At 51.0% G+C, this 20,221-nt stretch overlaps 8 protein-coding genes across 8 annotated transcripts; 3 read left to right on the top strand and 5 right to left on the bottom strand.

Moving 5' to 3' along the window:
- Positions 1 to 650: 650 nt before the first annotated feature.
- ATEG_01344 (putative thiamine pyrophosphate enzyme) lies at positions 651 to 2,261 on the bottom strand (the record flags this gene model as incomplete). The annotated part of the gene is made up of 1 exon (XM_001208709.1): positions 651 to 2,261. The coding sequence occupies one exon, from the start codon at positions 2,259 to 2,261 to the stop codon at positions 651 to 653; it is 1,611 nt and encodes a 536-aa protein (XP_001208709.1).
- Positions 2,262 to 4,065: 1,804 nt separating this feature from the next.
- Positions 4,066 to 5,783, top strand: ATEG_01343 (IQ calmodulin-binding motif protein; the record flags this gene model as incomplete). Its single annotated transcript, XM_001208708.1, has 4 exons — positions 4,066 to 4,437; positions 4,493 to 5,312; positions 5,360 to 5,491; positions 5,545 to 5,783. The coding sequence occupies 4 exons, from the start codon at positions 4,066 to 4,068 to the stop codon at positions 5,781 to 5,783; spliced, it is 1,563 nt and encodes a 520-aa protein (XP_001208708.1).
- A 597-nt stretch (positions 5,784 to 6,380) lies between these two features.
- ATEG_01342 (putative 2-methylcitrate dehydratase (PrpD)) lies at positions 6,381 to 7,444 on the top strand (the record flags this gene model as incomplete). The annotated part of the gene is made up of 2 exons (XM_001208707.1): positions 6,381 to 7,356; positions 7,431 to 7,444. 2 exons carry the CDS (start codon positions 6,381 to 6,383, stop codon positions 7,442 to 7,444), a joined length of 990 nt encoding a protein of 329 aa, XP_001208707.1.
- Positions 7,445 to 8,053: 609 nt separating this feature from the next.
- Positions 8,054 to 9,516, bottom strand: ATEG_01341 (alpha-ketoacid dehydrogenase kinase family protein; the record flags this gene model as incomplete). Its single annotated transcript, XM_001208706.1, has 2 exons — positions 8,054 to 9,239; positions 9,296 to 9,516. The coding sequence occupies 2 exons, from the start codon at positions 9,514 to 9,516 to the stop codon at positions 8,054 to 8,056; spliced, it is 1,407 nt and encodes a 468-aa protein (XP_001208706.1).
- A 573-nt stretch (positions 9,517 to 10,089) lies between these two features.
- ATEG_01340 (uncharacterized protein) lies at positions 10,090 to 10,502 on the bottom strand (the record flags this gene model as incomplete). Its single annotated transcript, XM_001208705.1, has 4 exons — positions 10,090 to 10,177; positions 10,259 to 10,327; positions 10,382 to 10,422; positions 10,488 to 10,502. 4 exons carry the CDS (start codon positions 10,500 to 10,502, stop codon positions 10,090 to 10,092), a joined length of 213 nt encoding a protein of 70 aa, XP_001208705.1.
- Positions 10,503 to 11,224: 722 nt separating this feature from the next.
- Positions 11,225 to 13,706, bottom strand: ATEG_01339 (uncharacterized protein; the record flags this gene model as incomplete). Its single annotated transcript, XM_001208704.1, has 5 exons — positions 11,225 to 12,214; positions 12,268 to 12,414; positions 12,464 to 13,030; positions 13,286 to 13,472; positions 13,594 to 13,706. 5 exons carry the CDS (start codon positions 13,704 to 13,706, stop codon positions 11,225 to 11,227), a joined length of 2,004 nt encoding a protein of 667 aa, XP_001208704.1.
- Positions 13,707 to 14,737: 1,031 nt separating this feature from the next.
- Positions 14,738 to 15,721, bottom strand: ATEG_01338 (urea carboxylase-associated family protein; the record flags this gene model as incomplete). The annotated part of the gene is made up of 2 exons (XM_001208703.1): positions 14,738 to 14,940; positions 14,989 to 15,721. The coding sequence occupies 2 exons, from the start codon at positions 15,719 to 15,721 to the stop codon at positions 14,738 to 14,740; spliced, it is 936 nt and encodes a 311-aa protein (XP_001208703.1).
- A 468-nt stretch (positions 15,722 to 16,189) lies between these two features.
- On the top strand, positions 16,190 to 19,912 carry ATEG_01337 (GTPase BMS1; the record flags this gene model as incomplete). Its single annotated transcript, XM_001208702.1, has 4 exons — positions 16,190 to 16,247; positions 16,351 to 16,421; positions 16,490 to 16,579; positions 16,637 to 19,912. The coding sequence occupies 4 exons, from the start codon at positions 16,190 to 16,192 to the stop codon at positions 19,910 to 19,912; spliced, it is 3,495 nt and encodes a 1,164-aa protein (XP_001208702.1).
- Positions 19,913 to 20,221: the final 309 nt, after the last annotated feature.

The raw sequence follows: 20,221 nt of genomic DNA, 5'->3' as shown, positions 1-20,221 counted from the left end.
AGACCCATAGCCATCACACTTACGACCTGTTGAAGTGCATTTCCGACAATGGGGCTTGGCCTCGTCACATTTAATTCGCCTTTCTAAACGGCCACAGATTTAGTAGGAACGATATAATTGGGCGACATATCGGCGACTCTTACTTCTGGTGGATTTGTTAGCCAGGTCACTCATGGGGAGAACATCCTTCTCGAATCGCCAGATGCAGCACTTACTTGCATGTCAGACAGCCTGATTTTGTTTTGGTTCCTGGCGTGGAGATCGGCCGCGGCATGTTAGTGGAACGAGGGGTTTAACAGCTGATAGCTGTCGTTGCATGTAAGCTTTTTGTCAAGGCACTTTCTATTGATACAACCGACAAGAGAGGGCGTGAGTGTCGCGACACCCTCTCCGGTACGCTTGGGTCGAAGTCACCGGAGGAAAGAGAACAGGCGTTGCCCGAAAGGGAAATATGCGCCTTAGACTGACGGATGACTAAGTTTTAGAGCCTAAAAATAACCTATTGTAGGCTAGCCTGATAGGAACTAGAAGATGTTTGCTTTCCTGGTCTGAATCGTCTCTTAAATGTCGATTTTGCAAACGTATCAACTTTACTATTCTAATTGTAGATTGTTGTATAAACCTCTGTCTAACCAATGCTCGAGGGCTGCCTACTGTTTCACGAGCTTTCCGGCAGTCCCATCAAGCTGTACCTCCAACACGGCACTGGTACCATTCGCAACGGTCTTGATCGCCTCCGGCAGTAACTTGCGCAGCTCGCCGACGGTGGCCGCCGTACCAGCCCAGATCTTATTGCCAGAGGCCGCCCTGGCAATGCCAGGGTAATCGGGAGTAGGAGCAAAAGAAATGTTAAGGTCTTCATTGGTGGCGCGCGATCCATCGCCACTGGGGTGGACGAGGAGCATGCTCCTCCGGGGTGCGTTCCAGCCCTTGTTGTTGAGGACAATGGTGAGAATTGGGATGTTGTACCGACGCGAGATCCAGTAGACGGATCCAGGTACAGAGAAGAGATATGTGCCATCGCCGACAACTTGGCACACAAACTTGCCCTTGTTCGTCCCGCCATGAGCGACATCGGTCGCGAGCTTGATACCCAATGCACCACCACCGGACCATCCAAGGCCGCCACCACCGCAGTTGATCCAGGATTTTGGCAGTGATGCAGCGATCTGGTCTGACACGAAGCCTGTAAGCGTGACGGCTTCGATTGCCCAAATGGTATCCGCAGGACATCCCTTCCGCACTTGGGACATGAGGTACGAAATGTTCAGGTAGGCGTCTTCGCCTCCAGATGGGACAGTAGCCATTTCCGCAAGGGTCTGGCGCGCCTTCTTAAACTCCTCCTCGCGGAGCTTGCCGCGAGCAGTGTTCTCTTCGGAGTCAACAATCTGCTTGATAGAGGCGTTGGCGGCGATGTATTCGTTTATCTGTTTGAAGGCCGTCGCGGATTCTGCGCGGAAGGTGGCCATAGCACCGATGTAAGCTACCGGAATCTGTTGTTTGAGGGGGTCGACATCTACATGGATGATTTTCGCAGCATCGGAAGGCTTGCACAGCGTGGGGATCCAGGGCACATCGCAGTCAGCGACCAGGATGAAGTCCGCCGTCTTAATGGCATCGTGTACACCGAACTTCAGTCCTAGGGACGCCGGGTGGTCGCCTGGGAAGCACATGTCGCATCCACCAGTGTCCAGCACACGGATACCCTTGAATGTATCGGCGAGGGTGACCAATTCCGTCACGCCTCGCTCCTCCCGACCCGAGTATCCCACAATAACCAGTGGCTCTTTGGCCGCAGCGAGCTCGGATACGATAAGCTCAACGCCATCAGCCGGGAGCGCAGATGGACGGACGGCTCCCCAAACGTTCTGGTTCACTCTGTACGGCTCGATCTCTTCCTCCATAACTTCGCGCGCACCGACCAGGTAGACGGGGCCCTTGGGGTCGCTCGTCGCGAACTGCAAGGCACGGTTGACCATCTGCTTAACATTCTTGCCAGACTTGATTTCCGCAGAGTATCGGCAGTACTGGGAGACGATCTGTTTCTGATCGGGCACATCTTGAATCCAATGGATGTACTCGGTGCGGGAACCGCGCATCTCTCCTTCGATGGTGTACGGGGAGAGACCGGCGAAGATCAAGACCGGAGCACGACCGCAGGAGGCGTTGTGAACAGCGGCACCGAGGCCCTGAGTGCCAACGTCGACATGGACAATGACACATTGAGGCTTTCCTGTCAAACGAGCGTAGCCATCGGCCATGGAGAGGGCGACCATCTGTCGGGAGGGACAAATGCGGGGTCAGTTGAGTGCAGATTCCGGGTCGCCGATGGTACCCGGGAACAACCAGCCAGGGAGCCGTACCTCGTTCGGACACGTAATAATCCGCGGGAACTGGTCAGGCTTCTCTTTCTGGCCCTTGACCATGGCCTCCAGGATGGAGGGGTGGTCGGAGCCTAGGTTGACAAAGACATGGGAGACTCCGGCCTAGGAAAAGGGTTAGACCCCAGGTTGCGGGAGTATTCTTAGGGCGTATGGATAGATACCTCCCAAAGAGCCTCAAAAAAGGCAAAGGACGCAGTGTAGACCCTGGTGGTGACAATTATACTAGTTAGCACTAGGTACCAAGTATACTCGAGGAATATGAGAAGGACAGGGATCGAGGGATATGCACTTACATGGTGGATGATGTTTGACAGGGATCCAAAAAAGAGACGGTTGAAAGAGAAAGTAGACAGAGAGGTACGGAGTATGGAGAAGGGATGCGGTTATATAAGAACTTAAGACTCTGGTCAAAGCTGCGGAGAGATCAAGATCGGACTCAACTCCGATGGCGGTGGGGTAGTTAGGTAGAGTGGTAGGGTCACCCCGCGTTCTGCAGGGAGGGATTATGAACCAGCCCTTATCCGCGCCAGTTCCGCTGCGGGGTTGACTGCCAAAGAGGGGAATCCAAAGCGATCTCGCCCAGGGAACTTTTGTAGAGGCTGAATCTACGGGGGATAGTACGAATTTGTAGATCAAGGTAGACAGAGAATAGAAGAGAAGAAATCTTTCTGAAATTTGTTTATAATATTCTGGGAAATAATCTAGTTTCTATTAGCTTAAATATTAGTTATCAAGCCGAACAAGCCAGGACATTGACTGTTGACAGTGTTTTATTCACAATTACAATATTCAGTGTTACTATATTTTGACCTATTTTTAATTAGAAACTAGATTCATATATTGATTTTAATGAATAGAGGTGCTGTGGGAGCTAAACTCTACCTTTGTGGATAGGTAGGTAGCTGGTGCATTGTAAATGTATGAAGTCTTCACCTTCTGTACAATAGAATCATTTTTGACTAGAAAGAATTGGTTGACTTAGGGCTTGAAACTGTCAGGACTATTTTATATTGATATTATGTAGTAGAAATAGCTCATTAACCTCTACTTTGCTAAAAGGTATAGTAGTAGTAGTAGGTAAGCACTTCCGAACTATACCACTATAGTCTTCCAGCAGCAGCCATGTTAATATCACTCCGTCTTTACATGTCGAGCATATCAGGTCATTAAAGGCAAGCATATTTGTCTACCATATTCGAGATTAGTAGGCGGCCGCAATTCACTTTTTTTTTTTTTTTTTTTTTTTTTTTTTTTTTTTCTGGGCTAGTATGCACTCGATACGGGTACCACTGTTCCGGTAGGTGTTCAATATCCTCTAATGTGAAATCCTCGAACGTTAATTTATTTCGATATATTTTATTCGGTCTACGTAACCATGTAATGCGCAATAATAGCATTGTGAATTAAGTAGATTGCTATGTATTGGTGGTGTGGTTGGACACATGGCTAATGACGTCGATGGCCAGATGCAGTTTTCAAGACTTGCACCATGGTCCACATAACAAATACCTAGGCAACACCATTAGAGACAATAAACGACTGCAAGAGACTATTTCTAAGTGATTCTTTTGTTATCATAATCAAATAGAAAATAATAGATCCCGCCCCGTCGAGAACCACAGCATCCGCCATCACCCGTCTAGCGAACACCGGGATACGTCATCACTGAGAGCATGGTGCCATGGCCGCAACGCATGCACTCTCTGCAAAATATGCCACCATTTTCCCATTCGAGACAATTTTGAAAGCATCCGGTGCTGTCCTTTCGTTCTTTTTCACATCAATTGCTATCTGGATGGTCCGCCAGCCTACAAGCCGCAACTTCGCCCGTTGCAGCATGCTCCCTGATCGAGTATATAGACTCTGTTCCGGGAACAAGACAGTAAGCTCGGAACTGGCCAAGGATCCTACACAGGCACCGTCGGACATATTTCATCGATTATATAGCCATCCGGAGCAAACTGGAACGAAACCGGTGGAAGCGGATAGTCTTCAAAAGGCTGCCAAGTGTGGCAATTGGGGAGATAACAAGCCCAGCGACTTATTCCTCAAGGTGCGAAAGACCCGTACCCCGGACTATTAGGAATTGTGTTGACCGTTATTGCAAGATCTATCATGATGCGCTTTGCACGCTACAGAACAATCCCCTGTCTGGGGTAGTCTCACCCCCGTTGATGGGCAGTCATGGCACTATCCCATTAACTATCGTTGCGCCTTTACCAGATCTGTGCCGGCACATGGCAAACTGCATCGCCCGTGCTGAGAAGGAAGTCTTCCTGGCCACCAATTTCTGGATCCACTCTGACGCCTCGACCCTGATCACCAATGCATTGCGCGAATTGTCTCGTCGCGCAGGTGCACGCGGCGAGCGGGTAGTGGTGAAAGTAATCTACGACCGTGGCAATCCACGGCAAGTATATGACAACCACCTTAGCGTGCCCGAAAAGAAATACACCACAGGCAAGGTCCGCCTACCCTCGGCCAAGGAGATACCCAACATCGACATGCAGGTGATCAATTACCATCGGCCGGTTCTGGGGACTTTCCATGCAAAGTTCATGATTGTTGATCGTCGGGTGGCATTGGTTCAGAGTAGCAACATTCAGGACAACGATAACTTGGAGATGATGGTGCGGCTTGAGGGGCCCATCGTGGACTCGATCTATGACACCGCGGTGATCTCGTGGGGACGCTCGTTTGATACGCCTCTCCCAATGCTTCCTTCCCCAGCAGCTGGTGAAAAGGGCTACGAGGCAGTGCCTGAGTATATTAATGACGAGGAGGACGGTCTATCGACACTGTTAAAACAGCACACAACGAAACATCCGCACTACGATCCAGACCTGCTGTCGGAAGTGCGAAGAGTCAACAGCGCACTTGAGCCTTCCGCAGGGGAATCCAAAACTCAGGCAGCCACCAAACATCTAAGTACGTCTCTCGACATGGCCCCCAGTTCGAGATAACTAACTATTTAGACACGACTATACAACACGACACAACCGGCGATGCTCCAGACTCTGACCAAGAGCCCCAAATGAAACCTTACAATCTCACTCCGCCGCATAAATCAATACCTATAGCTCTAGTGAACCGAGAGCCCTGGGGAGGTGAGTAGATGTAATGACTAGAATCTTTCGTCCACAAGGCTAACAAGAGCCAGCTCCCAACCACACCAGCATCTACACTCCGCAAAACGCGGCTTGGCTCTCAGCCATCCAAAATGCCCAACACTCTATCTTCATCCAGACCCCAAACATGAACGCCCGAGCCTATAATCCAGGCTCTATTGGAAGCCGCTCGCCGTGGTATCATTGTCACCTGTTACGTCTGCCTAGGATACAACGATGCCGGCCAGCTTCTGCCGTTTCAGAACGGGACGAACGAGATGACTGCAAATAGAATGTATCGTTCTCTCGACACCGACGAGGAACGGTCTCGTCTGCGTATCTTCAATTACGTGGGAAAGGACCAGACCCGGCCGATACATAACCGATATAAACGTCGGAGCTGCCACATCAAGCTTATGATTATCGATGAGATGGTCGCTATCCAAGGTATGTAATGCCCATACTGGGTTCAAACAGGATTTCTGACGAAATTTTGAAGGAAATGGAAATCTAGACACCCAGTCCTTCTACCACAGCCAAGAAGTCAACATCCTGGTGGACTCTGCGCTTGTCTGTGGGATGTGGTTGGAGATCCTAAACCGGAACCAGAACACGGCGACTTATGGTGCGGTGAGTTCCAAAGATGGATGCTGGCATGACCCTGTCACCGGGGAGTTGGCCACTGGCTCAATCGGTGTGAACCCCGGGCGCTTCAGCTGGGCAAAAGGCATGTTTGGTGCAGTGCAGAGGGTTCGGGGAGCAGGAGGGTTTTGAGCTTCCATGTGTCTGACTATCTCGGTGTATTTTGAATAGTTGGTGATATTTACGTTCATCATTTATCTGTATATTAACAATGACGTCCACTTATGTTCTAATACACAACAACATCATGTCACGCACCTACGACAGACATATGCAGGACATAGTAAATTATATCTTCCATTACAAAATCGACGACCAAAAAGCCTATAGAAGCGCACGGAGTGCATTGTTAGACGCCATAGGCTGCGCCATCGAGACAGCATCAAAAAGCAATGAGTGTGAGAGCCTTCTGGGCCCAGTAATACGGGGAACGACCGTCCCAAACGGCTTCAAAGTCCCAGGGACAAACCATCAATTGGACCCCGTCAAGGGAGCTTTCGACCTGGGAGTGTTGATCCGGTACCTGGACCACAATGATGCACTGGGCGGCGCAGAATGGGGACATCCATCTGGTAGATCCCACTTCCTTGTCGCGCCCCTCGCAAATTGTCTAACCACCATCACAGACAACCTGGCTGCCATTCTAGCTGTCGCGGACTGGCTGAGTCGCGAATCCATTGCGGGAGACTACACTCACATTGGCCCGCCGCTGACAATGCGGACCCTGCTGACGGCGCTGATCAAGGCATACGAGATACAGGGATGCTATCAGATGAGGAATGCCTTCAACAAGTTCGGCATCGACCACGTAATCCTCGTCAAGTTGGCATCTGCGGCGGTGGTCTCCTGGTTGCTTGGATTGACTGAAGAGCAAACCATGGCTACAATCTCCCACGTCTGGATGGACGGTCATCCGAGTCGAGTCTATCGTTCCGGGACAAATACGATCCCGCGAAAGGGGTGGGCAGGTGGTGACGCTTCCATGCGCGCAGTGCACCTGGCACTGCTCGTCCGTGCGGGACAGCCCGGAGCGCCTAGGGCCCTCAGTGCATCCCCTTGGGGATTTCTTCAGCGAACGTTCGGCGATAAGGGGTTTGAGTTACCCAGACCATTTGGGACATGGACAATCCAACATGTGCTGTTCAAGGTCATGCCAGTAGAGGGCCACGGTATTTCAGCAGTTGAGGCGGCTCTGGTACAGCGGCAGCAACTTCAGCATGCTGGTATGGGGCCTCAAAACATTCAGAGAATGCATATCCGCACCACTGAGGCTGCAGCGCTTATCATCAACAAGCAGGGACCTTTATATAATGCAGCGGACCGTGACCATTGTATCCAATACTTGGTTGCGTTAGCTCTCCTCAAAGGTCAGCCGCCAGAAGTAGAGGATTATCAGGATGGAAGTCGCTGGGCAAAAAGCGAGGAGTTGACAGCTTTGCGCAATAAGATAATTGTCCGAGCGGACGACAAGTTAACTAGCGATTATCATGATCTGGATAAGAAAAGTATCGGCTCTGCATTGACAATTGAGTTGAGGAACGGGGCGTCCCTATCGGAGGTGACGGTGGAGTATCCTGTCGGTCATGTACAAAATCCTCGAACTGCTCATGCTGTCCACGAGAAGTTCTGGAAGAACATGCGATTGATGTTCTCTGAGGGACAAATCCGAGAGATCGTCAGGGCAACAGAGGATGGTGATATGAAAATCAATTATTTCGTCGATTTGATTTCGCCTCAGCAGTCTAGCAGGTGTCGGTTTTAGGCTTGGTAGTATAGGTAGCTTCGAGATGACCCAAAATGAACGAAATTTGAAAGATCTATTGTTGCGAAAGCATCATACATCTGAGCGCATTTATAAAATTTCCACGTAGAGTGGCATGAATGCGTGTTTATCCCCATCGCAATTGTCTGACACGCAGATCACCCGACTTTGCCGACCCCCTGGAGGGTCAGATATACGTCGGTTCCCCAACCCCAAAGGCTTTGCACGGCAATCCTACCGCCAAAATACTCGGCATACGCCCTGCTGAGAGGTAAACCGTAACCAAGACCGGCGATACTGCTCAAGTGTCCGCCACTCGACGAAAGGGCATTCAACGCATCAGTGTTTCCGTTCTCTGGGCTTTGCATGTCCAACTCGGAGAAGGTGGTGAAACTATACGACCAGATATTTGGAAGGACATCCGGGGGGATCCCGCCACCCCTGTCCCGGATTCTAATAGTGATACTCTGTGCAGAAGGAGACGAGTATTTAATCGATTCGTTGGCGTCCGCCGTACCAACCACCGTGTCCATCTGGAAGCCAACGTCGGAATCTTGTTGTTCTGGAAGTCCGATTAGGGATGAGGATTCATAAACTTGGCACTTCGGTACATCTGGGGCCGCCGCAATTGTCACCTCAATTGGCTCCCGTTCATTGCCGGACTCGATCACAGCTCTGAAGGCGTTCTTCAACAACTCCGTGAGGATGTATTCCACATGGACGGGGACATGAGCAAACGAGGCATCCGGTTGTCCGTCAATCTTCAAGCGTGGGCGGACCCCATACTTTAGCTCACAAATCTCGCCAACGAAGTCTTCGCACCGTTTCACGATGCGCGCCGGTTGTAAAGTCGTGTCGATTACTCCAATATAGTTCGAGGGGGTACTCGACTGCGATGTGCCCTCGTCCCCATTTCCGGCAGGCTGAGAGGCAAAATGAAGGGCAAGGTGTTGTTCCGCAATCAAGCGTGTCCCAATTCTGGCCCGCAGGTGGGTATCTAGGAACCTCGTGACCTCCGTAGGTTCGATGTATTTGCGACACTCTAAGAACCCGCGGGCAAGCACGGGAATAGTATTGGTGTGGGTATGGACAAGATCTGCCAGCACCTCCGCAAACTGATTCTCTTCTTCTAGCGTCGTCACCTGTCGCTTTTGCCAGGGAAGGAGGGTCGACAGGGAGTGTAGGTAGTTGTTGTAGATTTTCGACACATGAGGATTCGAGACAACGATGAAGGGAAGATTTCGTAGAGCTTCAATACGAGAAGCTAATCGGGCAGGGAGGAGAGAAAGTGTAAAGTTTGCCGACGCTAGAAGGGCGTCTTCCGACAGTGGCGGACGCCCATGCCTGAGATTATGATTAGTACATGGAGACTGGGGCCAACGCTCCTGACGATAACTCACTTCAGGAGATCAGCGAGCGTAAGTGGTCGCCGGCGACTGGCTGCGAGACGGGAAACTTCGTCATTGGCGCCATAAGCAAAGGAATGCCGAACGGGCGTTTCAGCATTGGGCAACGGCGAGGATAAGAATCGACGTGATTGATGAGTAACGGTTTGGTTAGGCAGATGTTTATACCAGAAGGATCTCCTCGCTAACGAAGCGAGAGACCTTGATATAGCCATCGTAAGCACTAGCCATTCTGCGACGCGTCTGGCATCGAAGAACGAGGCTTTTGACGGTGAGATTCTGGTGTTATCGAGATGTCCGTATCCAAGGGGAATCCCCATCACGTGGGCGCTAATCCAAAACCAGTAGGCACATCACTATCTCCAACAATGAGGTCATAGGAGGGGAGCAGGAAAGAGAAGGATTGCCTAGAAATAGGTAGTATCCTCATCTAATAAACAGTATATTGGTCTCAGTTAAAGTCCGGGCCTGGGTCATCTAAATATGGTTCCGTAAGTATGAGCGGAAATATATCTGACGCTTGATACGGGGCTGCCTGATAGGTAAGCCACGCGTTGTGACCGAGGTAACCATGCAAGAAATAGGCAACGCAACAGATTTAGTTCAACATCAAAGTACAACCTTTGCTCGTGTCCGTAGCCTGCCGCCTATGTTGCAAATTCCGCAATGTACAATAATATCATAGATCAAATAAATCATTATGGGTCCTGTTGCATTCCCCCCCGCCGTTGAACAGTGAGAAAAATGGCAAGAATGTCCTGAGAGCGCCGGTGTCCTGTTGTACAGAATCACTGAATCTTCACCTCTTGATCCTGCTCGACATGGATATGCTCGCTGGCCTGGAGGGTGTCCACATGGTCCTCTGGGTATTCAACACTATAAGGAGGTCAGCCAGGATGTTGCGGGATTCTCGACTGGCATGCGAAGGAATAATATAAGGGCAAATGTTATCCTTACGTGAAGCCTTTGATAAGAGTGTATTCGTGTTTGATGTTTCCGCCCTTGTCCTTAGCCGTCTGCTTGGCCCTATTTTGGAGTCGAGTTAGACACGGTTGCGGAGAGAGAGGATACCCTGCTTACTTTTCCAACTCCTCGGGGGGTGAGTCCTTCTTCAGGGTAACCTGTTGGACAAGTGGTGATGTTAGAAAACATTCTCTAGCCAGACGCTTAGGTAGGGATCACTAACGTTGTAGAGAGGCATCTTGTATGCTGTTGACTGTGTGAGGGGACGGAGATGGCGGAAGAAGCGGGGCGATAAGATGTTCGGACGAGGTGCCGTTGTAGAAAGTAGAGAGTAGTTGATAGAGGGATGGAAAAAATGACAGTTGGGGAAAAAGAGAAGAGAGAGATGGTAGCAGGTGGGACTGAAGAGGCTTTATACTCGAAGGGGTAAGTAGTGAAGGTAGCCTTGCGGGGGTGCCTCAGTTTCAGGGCTGATAAGGGACATGTACTACGTTGGCCATACACATTAGCTTCGCGGCTGGAGGGACCGCGGCCATTTTACCTTTGTGCTCACTCATCAGTACGCAATACAGTTGCTGGTGACTAACAAGTTCGGCCCATGGATCTATCCTACAGTGTGTTTCCGATCACCGTTGAGGGGAAGTTCGGCGGGGTTGGGGTCGGGAGTAGTGTTAGAATGTTGGATTGTCTTCTACAGATGGTGATGATAGTAGCATTCTGAAGCCAAGTCAGACTGAATGGACCGATACCGATCCTCGATCTTCTTCAGCCAACGACAGCCAAGATGCGAATGATGCGATGTGGCTATGCTTCCACCATGTCATAGTTGCAGAGTTGCCTGATTCGGCCGATGACGATATCCGACGCGGGGCAGTAATGTGCCCGTCCATCAACATCCTACCGCTTGGCTCACCGCTGGGGTTTCTGCCAGAGTTTCCCCTTTCCCCTTCTTGCCTTCCTTCATATCTCCTTCACAAAGCCGACCTCAATGATCCGCTCCGTCTGGAGTCCAAGTGAGGTGATCTTTGCTCGAGTATTCTCCCTGGCTAACAGGAAGAGCCACAGTGCGATCCTTCGTATGTGATTTCTGCTCTTTTTGATCTTCATCTCCTCTTTGCCGGTGATGTAGATCACCCCGTGTGCGTACGCATTCTCGAGTTTTTCCAAGGAACCATCGCCTCTTTCAGTTTCGGCTACATAAGAGGCAAACGTGTCTCTGGCCGTCGACTGTGCTTCAGAATGGCGTCGACTCTCAGAAATTCCGGTGGATGGGGTGCCGTGTTCATATGGCGCGTTTCTCCTCAGATAAATACGGACTTGTTCGGTTATTGTGTCCGCAAGGTCCGGCAACATGATTTCGTCGTTGTACCCGTAGCGAACCACGAGACGATAACAGTTGGGAATCGCGAGTCTCGAGACTGTATAGCGGTTCTCCACGGTCACAGACGGGACCTCCAGCGGCCGAAGATGGAAGAACACATTCACCTCGGGCATTGAGGTGAGTTTGAGCACAAATTGGCTGAAAACGATGGGGGTTGTCTCGCCCGCCTTGTCAAAGAAGATTCCGAGGCCCCTCGTAGTAGTCAAAGGGGCGCCGCCAAACCGATCAGTCAGTTTCATCTGACCGTTTGGAGCCTTTGCGACGAAATATGCCGTGGGAAAACGATCCTCGGCTTCTGCGAACCATTGACGCTCCTTGCCAAACCGCCAGAGCAGAAAGAGAACAGCCAGCACGCTTGCGAGTGCTAGAGTAAACCATGCTCCCATGGGGACCTTCGTAAGGGCGGCAGAAAGATACGCGCCATCCAAGCAGGCGATTATAAGCCAAGGTAGGAGTACGATGAACGGACTGATACGCCAAACGAAAAGTGCTACCAGGGACACCATGCACGTGTCAAAAAATGTGACGAACATGACGCAGACCCCATAAGCGTTTCCCAGGGACGTTGTCTGCCCTTCCAGTCAATGAAATGCTGGGACGTTGTCCGAAGAAGCTCACTTACGTTATTGTATATTGATGCCACCAGTATGGTTCCTATCATAAGCAACCAATTTGCAGCTGGTATATACAGTTGGCCAAAGAATGTCTTGGACGTATGGATGACTTTGATTTGCGGAAGGTATGAAAGCTTCATCACCTGCGCAAGGAGCTGGAGAGCAGTCAGACATGATGCTTCATCGTGGATTTAAGTTCCTCACCTGAAAAGTGGCGGTTATAATGGCCTGCGATGCAACAATAGCCGCCAATATGGCGATGACCAGGGATGGGTAGATCGTCCCAGGGGGTGCTGCATTGAAAAAAGGGTTCGAATACGCTTCTGGATGAACACTGATGTATGCTGCTTGTCCAATGTAGGCTAGAAGCAAGCATGGGAATGTATAGCACAACCAGCTGATGCGAATGGCTGGAAGACTGAATGCTCCCAAGTCGGCAAAGAGAGCCTCGACTCCTGTGAACGAAAGAAGAGTCCCGGAGAGCATTCTCCATCCATGTTCTCCATGGCGGATCAAGAACTGGAACGCATATCCTGGATTGAAGGCAACGAACACGCCGGCGTCATATTTGGCCAGATTGTATATTCCAAAGACGGCATTGAAAGCGAGCCATATAATGACGATCGGCGCGAAGGCCACAGTGATTTTGGTGATTCCAAAGGGCTGTACGAGGAACAGCACAACGAGGATTGCGTCCGTCACACCAATGATAGTGCCCTTGGAGATGTTCGGCGAGACAACCTTGATACCCTGGACAGCTCCCAAGACAGACTGTGCAGGTGTAAGTAAACCGTCTGCTATAACCATCGTTACGGCCAAGACTCCCATGGTTTTGAGTAGACGCTTGGCAGTTTTACTTGATTCCAGACCATGGCGAGCGTGTCTACTTGGTGGTTGAAGGTCGACGGACATATGTCTCTTCATCTGAACGAGCGAGGCTTCTCGTGGGTCGCGTTGAGTGATGTTCATCTAGCAGCATGAAGATTAGTCTCTGTCTTTGCGTGTCACAGAGTAAGAGGCCCTCACATATCGACTCAGCAAAGAGTATGTACTAAACGTGCCACCCTCCCCATCGTTATCAGCGTTGAGAATGATCAGCACGTATTTCACTGTCACCATCATGAAGAGACTCCAGATGATTATCGAAAGGACCCCTATAAGATCCTCGCGGGAAGGAGCTTCGCTGAAGGTGGATGAGTAGACATAGAGAGGGCTGGTTCCAATGTCACCATAAATTACACCTATTGATTGATAGGCAAGCCAAAGAAGCATTCTCCCCTTGAACACCTGCGAGCCATTAGCATGAAGCCTAGCTTGTGAATGAAAAGCCCTACCTGCTTCTCCTTGTAATCTCCGGGTTTGCGTAGCCCTGGATCTTCATCCGCTTCACTACCGGTGCTTCGTGTGCTTCTGATCCTTTCCAGAGGATTATTCCATGGCCGGACATTGTAGATACTGTCTTGGACATATTCGCTTCCTTCCTTTGGTTCATGTGCGATATGAACCTTTCCAACCCCCGGGGAATCCATCTGTTGGAACGGGACGTGTGGATAGCGAGACGGTTATGCCTGGTGCAAGGAGTATTCAAGATGATAATCACTGAGAATATATGCAACAGCTGAATAGAAGCTGAGATATCACACTGTAATCATCAACAGCTATGAACTGGGCCCCTGGGCAACGAAGAACCATAATATACGGCGCAGAAAGCCATCCTTATCTTCCCTATTTCCACAATTCTGCCTACGAAGATAATGACGCGATGATAACCTGACAATGATAAAGCGATTTACATCTTAGATCCAATCCCCTGGTCAGCATATGATGGTCGTTAAGGGGTACCCGAATGAGGGATTTGTCACAACCAGTCATGCCCAGGCCACCATCCGTTATAGGTCAAGTACCAGATATCAGCACCAAATGGTTATCAATAAGATCTTACGAAACTTGTTTCGTGGTTGTGGATTGAGAGTCAGACGGCCTAGGCTCCTTGGAAGGAGTCAAATGAGAATGGACGGGTGTGTCTGTCACAACGGCGTAAGTGGCATAAGCCATTGGACATCGGAACCACACTTCTAACAGATTCTTATGGACTCAAGCTACCTATATGGTAGGCTACTATGGCTTCATCTCGCTAATACTACGTGTTTTGGGAGGATCAAATCTCCTACCCCCAATCACGCTATTTGACCCCCGCCTACGATCCTGTAGATGGTGCCAAAGAGATCACCTTGCTCATTATTAGCGTCTATATTGTGGTGACCGTCTGACGCCCTATAACGCGTAAAGACAATGCAGCTGTTCCATGATGTCCACTAAGTGCTGTCTAACTGCACATTGTGGAAGAGCATCGTTTTAATGTCCGATGTGATCAACCAGGCGTTCGAACATAGTTCCAAGAAGATAGGCTGTGAGAGGACTTGATATACTTTTCAATCACTCGTTTTATAGCTTATGCGCAAAACGCAGTAGGTACTGTTATAACCCTACATACCCAGACCAATCATCCTCACGCGGCGGCATGCTCATTCCATGCATGCCAGTATATTTAGGGCTCTCTGGCTCCTTCCAGCCCTTAAGGACTGTCGAATCAATCAACCTGTACACTTCCACCCCCAAAGGACGGGTTGTGGCGCCCATAGTATCTGCCTTTTCTTCCCAGCCCCAGTTCGAAAGATCTCCTACGATCATTTAACAGCCATTCTGTGAAGAAAAAGGGCCGAGCTTACCTCCTGGACACGCAGAAAGCGCACAAAGAACATCAACCTCTGCAAAGAACTCAAAGTACTCATTCGGCTTCGCAGGCGAAGTCTCCATGAAGTATTTCCCTTCTTCGTCCAGCCCAGTAACCTGGAAAACGTTGAGAACGTCATGTACATCGAGTTCCGTCAGACCAAACGGTATCACCGCACGGGTAAGGTTCGAGTGACAATGGAAGTCGAACGACTCTCCTCCCATGAGCAGGTTCACGTAGGGGTCGCAACGTGTTCCTAGGAGATCATGGACGCGTCCACCATGCTTCGTTGTGCCGAACCCTTTTGTCCGCCTGCCGTCTGCATCTAACACCTCGTGGAGCTGCCCGCCTCCAAGTGAGTCCCCAGTGATAGTGACAAGGGGCCGCAGGTATGGAAGGTTGGACCAAAGACGGTCACCCACAGACACATGGGAGGCGTGGATCTGACGGGTGCGCGCAGCCCAGAGTCGCTCGCGAGGGTTCTTCGCGTTCCAAATATTCAAATCACCCACCTGAGGTCCCTTCGGGGTGGTCAGGCGGCAGATGTGCCCTGCAGGCACCACCCACGCTTGTGCGGAACACGGCCGTATGGTGAACGACGTCTCCAGAGACCGTTGGGAGGCATCTGAGGCGGTCTTGGAGAGCAATTGATACACTTGCGAGGTGGCATTGATGCCTGAATTGGCTGGGGCCTGATATGCAGGCGGAGGGCGGCGGTCTGCGGTCATTGTATAGAAGTCGTGCTTGAGGTCGGTGGGTGACTGGAATAGCATCTTTGCATAGAGACCACGCAGCCTTTATATCACCGAATATCGGAGGCACTCCAATTACCTGTCAATTTACCCCACTCCATATTCAACCCCGAATCCTCCAACGCCTAAGCCTCCAAGTCTGGCCGGTCCGGTTGATAATGGACGGAGAAGGCGGTGGATCCCTTATCGCGAAATGGCGGGGCTGATACGAGTCTTTGTTGCCTGGTAAATCAGGCTGCGATCAGAAACTTTTTTTTTTTTCCGTGAAAAGATATCGGCGCGGAGGAATTTCCGTCCCGACAAGCAGAGGAAATAATAATTTTGGCCGAGCTACGAAGCAGTCGGAACTCAGCCCATCCTCGATTGCTCAACTCTGCTACTAATCTTCGCCTTCCGGTAGAAGACAACGTTATCCTCAGAGGTCGTGGACCTCAGGTTTTCAATATGGAGGATCAGTCCAATCGGGCGCATCGGCCCTCGAAGGAGAAGAAAAAGTATGATGGTATGTATAGTCTGCGCAGCTTTGGTCGCGCTCAGAAATCATCTGCTTTCTCCTGCATTCTCACTACGATTTCGATACACTGACGAACTCTTCAACCATTTAGGCCCGAATCCGAAGGCCTTTGCGTTCTCCAACCCTGGAAAGGGAAACAGACAAGGCGCGCGATCGCACGATGTATGATTCTTTTCGGTCCCGATCATTCGTCTACAGAACTTGCGCGCTGACAGATACGCTCGTAATAGATAAAAGAAAAGCGACTGCATGTGCCTTTGGTGGACCGTCTGCCTGAAGAGGCCCCTCCGCTTGTCGTTACAGTGGTTGGACCGCCGGGGGTATGTTCGACCCAGCTGCTCTACAAAGACATTATCTAACCTGTCTTCTTTCGCTAGGTTGGAAAAACCACACTGATCAAGTCCCTCATTCGTCGCTACACCAAGCAGACTCTCAGTTCTCCGACTGGACCACTGACAGTGGTGACCTCGAAAAAGCGACGCCTCACATTCCTCGAATGCCCTTCCGATTCCCTGGCCAGTATGATCGACGTCGCCAAAATCGCCGACATTGTGCTTCTCATGATCGACGGTAATTATGGGTTCGAGATGGAGACTATGGAATTCCTCAATGTTCTTGCGTCGAGCGGAATGCCGGGTAATGTCTTTGGTATTCTGACGCATCTCGATTTGTTCAAGAAACAGAGCACTCTTCAGGCGGCGAAGAAGCGTCTCAAACACCGATTCTGGAGCGAACTGTACAACGGCGCCAAGTTATTCTACCTCTCTGGTGTTGTCAATGGCCGGTATCCTGACCGCGAGATCCACAATCTCTCTCGTTTCCTGTCCGTGATGAAAAACCCTCGGCCCCTGGTGTGGCGTAACTCCCACCCATACGCACTCGCAGATCGATTCCTGGACATCACGCCGCCCACTCAGATTGAAGAGAATCCGAAATGTGACCGGACAGTGGCGCTCTATGGATATTTGAGGGGCACAAACTTCCCCGCCCAGGGGGCGCGGGTGCATGTGCCCGGAGTCGGTGATTTGACCGTGTCAGGAATTGAATCTCTGCCGGATCCTTGTCCAACCCCTTTCATAGACCAGCAAATGGCCAAGGCCTCGGGCAAATCCAAGCAGCGCCGATTGGGAGAGAAGCAGAAGCTTCTTTTTGCACCCATGTCCGATGTTGGTGGTGTGCTTGTGGATAAAGATGCAGTTTACATCGATGTCAAAACGTCAAATTTCGACAGAGGCGAAGATGACTCCGAAAATGAAGAGCGTGGTCTCGGAGAGCAGTTGGTCGTTGGCCTACAGGGTGAGCGGAGACTGCTCGGTGAGGCCGATGGCGGTGTCCGTCTATTCCGGGGAGGCGAGGCTATCGAGAAAGACGATGAAGAGGATGTCGGAGGCAGAAAGCACAAGAGAACAGTGCGATTCATGGAAGGTGGAAATGATGACACCGCACCAAACGATGAAGATGAAGGTTTTGAAAGTGCTGAAGAAGAAATGGACGGGGAGGAGGATGAAATGGACGGTGGCAGCGACGAAGACGTTGACGTCTCCGCCCCGCCCGATTTCGAGGCCAGCTTCAAGGAGAAGCAGAACGGTGATATTCGTCAAGAGGAAGGGGACATTGCATTTGCCGATAGCGACTCTGATCTTGGTTCCATCTCGTCCGTCGAAGACCAAGTCCTAGAGAGCGACGAGGATGAAGATATGGACGACGAAGATGATGACGGAACCCTCAGATGGAAGGAGAATATGGCTGCAAATGCAAAGGCCATGCATTCCAACCGGCCAAAGTACCGTGTCGCTGACTTGTCGCGTATGATGTACGACGAGTCTGTTTCTCCGATCGATGTTATCCGGAGATGGACCGGCAAAGGAGAGGATGCAGAAGAAGCCGAACAAGATGATGACGAGGACGAGCTTTTCCGGAAGGCCGATACTAAGAAGGAGGAACAGTCGGACTTCCGTGCCGTGCCTGAGTACGACTACGAGGAGTTGGAACAGAAATGGCAGGATGATGACCTTATTGAGTCTCTGCGGAAGCGGTTTGTCACCGCCAAACTTTCTGGTGGTGATGATGATGACGACGAAGAAGAAGATGGCTACGAAGATGACGACGACGAAGGAGATGGTGCCTTCGAGGACCTCGAGACGGGTGAGGTTTTTAACGGTCTCTCCGACGATGAAGCCGACGAACCTAAAGAAGAAGGTCCCGTCGACTTGGATGCGGAGCGTGAGCGCAATGCGAAGAAGAAAGAAGAGCTGAGATTGCGCTTTGAGGAAGAAGACCGAGAGGGATTCGCAAACGCGAAGGACAACTCGCGTGGCGGAGAAGAAGAATTTGGCGAAGACGACTGGTACGATATGCAAAAGGCGAAGCTCCAGAAGCAGCTTGACATCAACCGAGCCGAGTTTGATTCCCTTGACCCAGCCTCCAGGGCGCGGGCTGAGGGATTTAAGGCTGGTACATACGCCCGTATCGTCCTCGAAAAGGTCCCCTGCGAATTCGCTACGAAGTTCAACCCTCGCTTCCCCGTGATCATCGGTGGGCTGTCACCCACTGAAGACCGGTTCGGTTACGTCCAGATTCGGATCAAGAGACATCGTTGGCACAAGAAGATCCTCAAGAGCAATGACCCGTTGATCTTTTCTCTTGGATGGCGTCGTTTCCAGACTCTGCCTATCTACAGCACATCCGACAGTCGTACACGAAACCGCATGCTGAAATACACCCCGGAGCATATGCACTGCTTCGGCACTTTCTACGGTCCGCTGGTTGCGCCTAACACAGGTTTCTGTTGTGTCCAGTCGCTATCTAACAAAACGCCGGGCTTCCGAATTGCCGCCACCGGTGTTGTGCAGAGCGTCGACGAGCACACGGAAATTGTGAAGAAGCTGAAGTTGACTGGTCTCCCGTACAAGATCTTCAAAAACACGGCATTCATCAAGGACATGTTCAATTCGTCTCTGGAGATTGCCAAGTTCGAAGGTGCCGCCATCCGAACGGTATCTGGTATTCGTGGTCAGATCAAGCGTGCCCTCAGCAAGCCCGACGGGTGCTTCCGTGCTACCTTTGAAGACAAGATTCTCATGAGTGATATCGTCTTCCTGCGCGCCTGGTACCCGATCAAGCCACACCGGTTCTACAACCCTGTGACGAACTTGCTTGATCTTGAGGACGAGTCCGGTGACAATGGATGGCAGGGAATGCGTCTGACCGGCGAAGTGCGTCGGGAGAAGGGCATCCCTACCCCGATGAACAAGGACTCTGCCTACCGTCCGATCGAGCGACCTACCAGACACTTCAACCCTCTCCGTGTCCCCCGCCAGCTGGCTGCGGACCTTCCCTTCAAGTCCCAGATCACGCAAATGCGCGCGCACAAGGACCAGACCTACATGCAGAAACGCGCGGTGGTCCTGGGCGGCGAGGAAAAGAAGGCGCGCGATCTTATGCAGAAACTCACGACGATGCGCAATGAGAAGCAAGCCAAGCGTGCGGCGAAACAGGAGGAGCGGAGGAAAGAATATCGGGCTAAGGTTGCGGAGAGTCTGGAGAAGAAGGCGGCTCGTGAGCGACGAGAGCGCGACGAGTACTGGAGGCGCGAGGGTAAGAAGCGCAAGAACCCCGAGGAGGCAGGGGGCGGAGGCAAGAAGCGTCGTTGATCTCGTTGTATATGTACTTATAACCTTTGCTTTTTTCGGAGCTCTGCCTGCACAATACAGGGCAAGCTGGACATTAAGTAGACTGAGTATATACCCCTCCTAAAAATGATTTTGTTAGGTCTTAGTTAAGATAGCGGTGCTGCGTATAATGCACAGAATATTAGTTACCCATTGAGTCATGCATTGAAGCATGAAATGAAGACACACACCTCCCCAAGGTTCGCGAGGCCCTGAACATTACCCACTTGGGGTGGGCATACTGAGCTTTAGCTCGCCGCTAAGTCAATCTTGGCGCCCCCTTGCGGTCCC

Source organism: Aspergillus terreus, genomic scaffold (genome assembly GCF_000149615.1).
Source record: "Aspergillus terreus NIH2624 scaffold_2 genomic scaffold, whole genome shotgun sequence".
In the NCBI taxonomy this organism is placed as follows: Eukaryota; Fungi; Ascomycota; class Eurotiomycetes; order Eurotiales; family Aspergillaceae; genus Aspergillus; species Aspergillus terreus.
The sequence above is the reverse complement of the archived record's forward strand: the minus strand, read 5'-3'. Positions and strand labels throughout refer to the sequence as shown.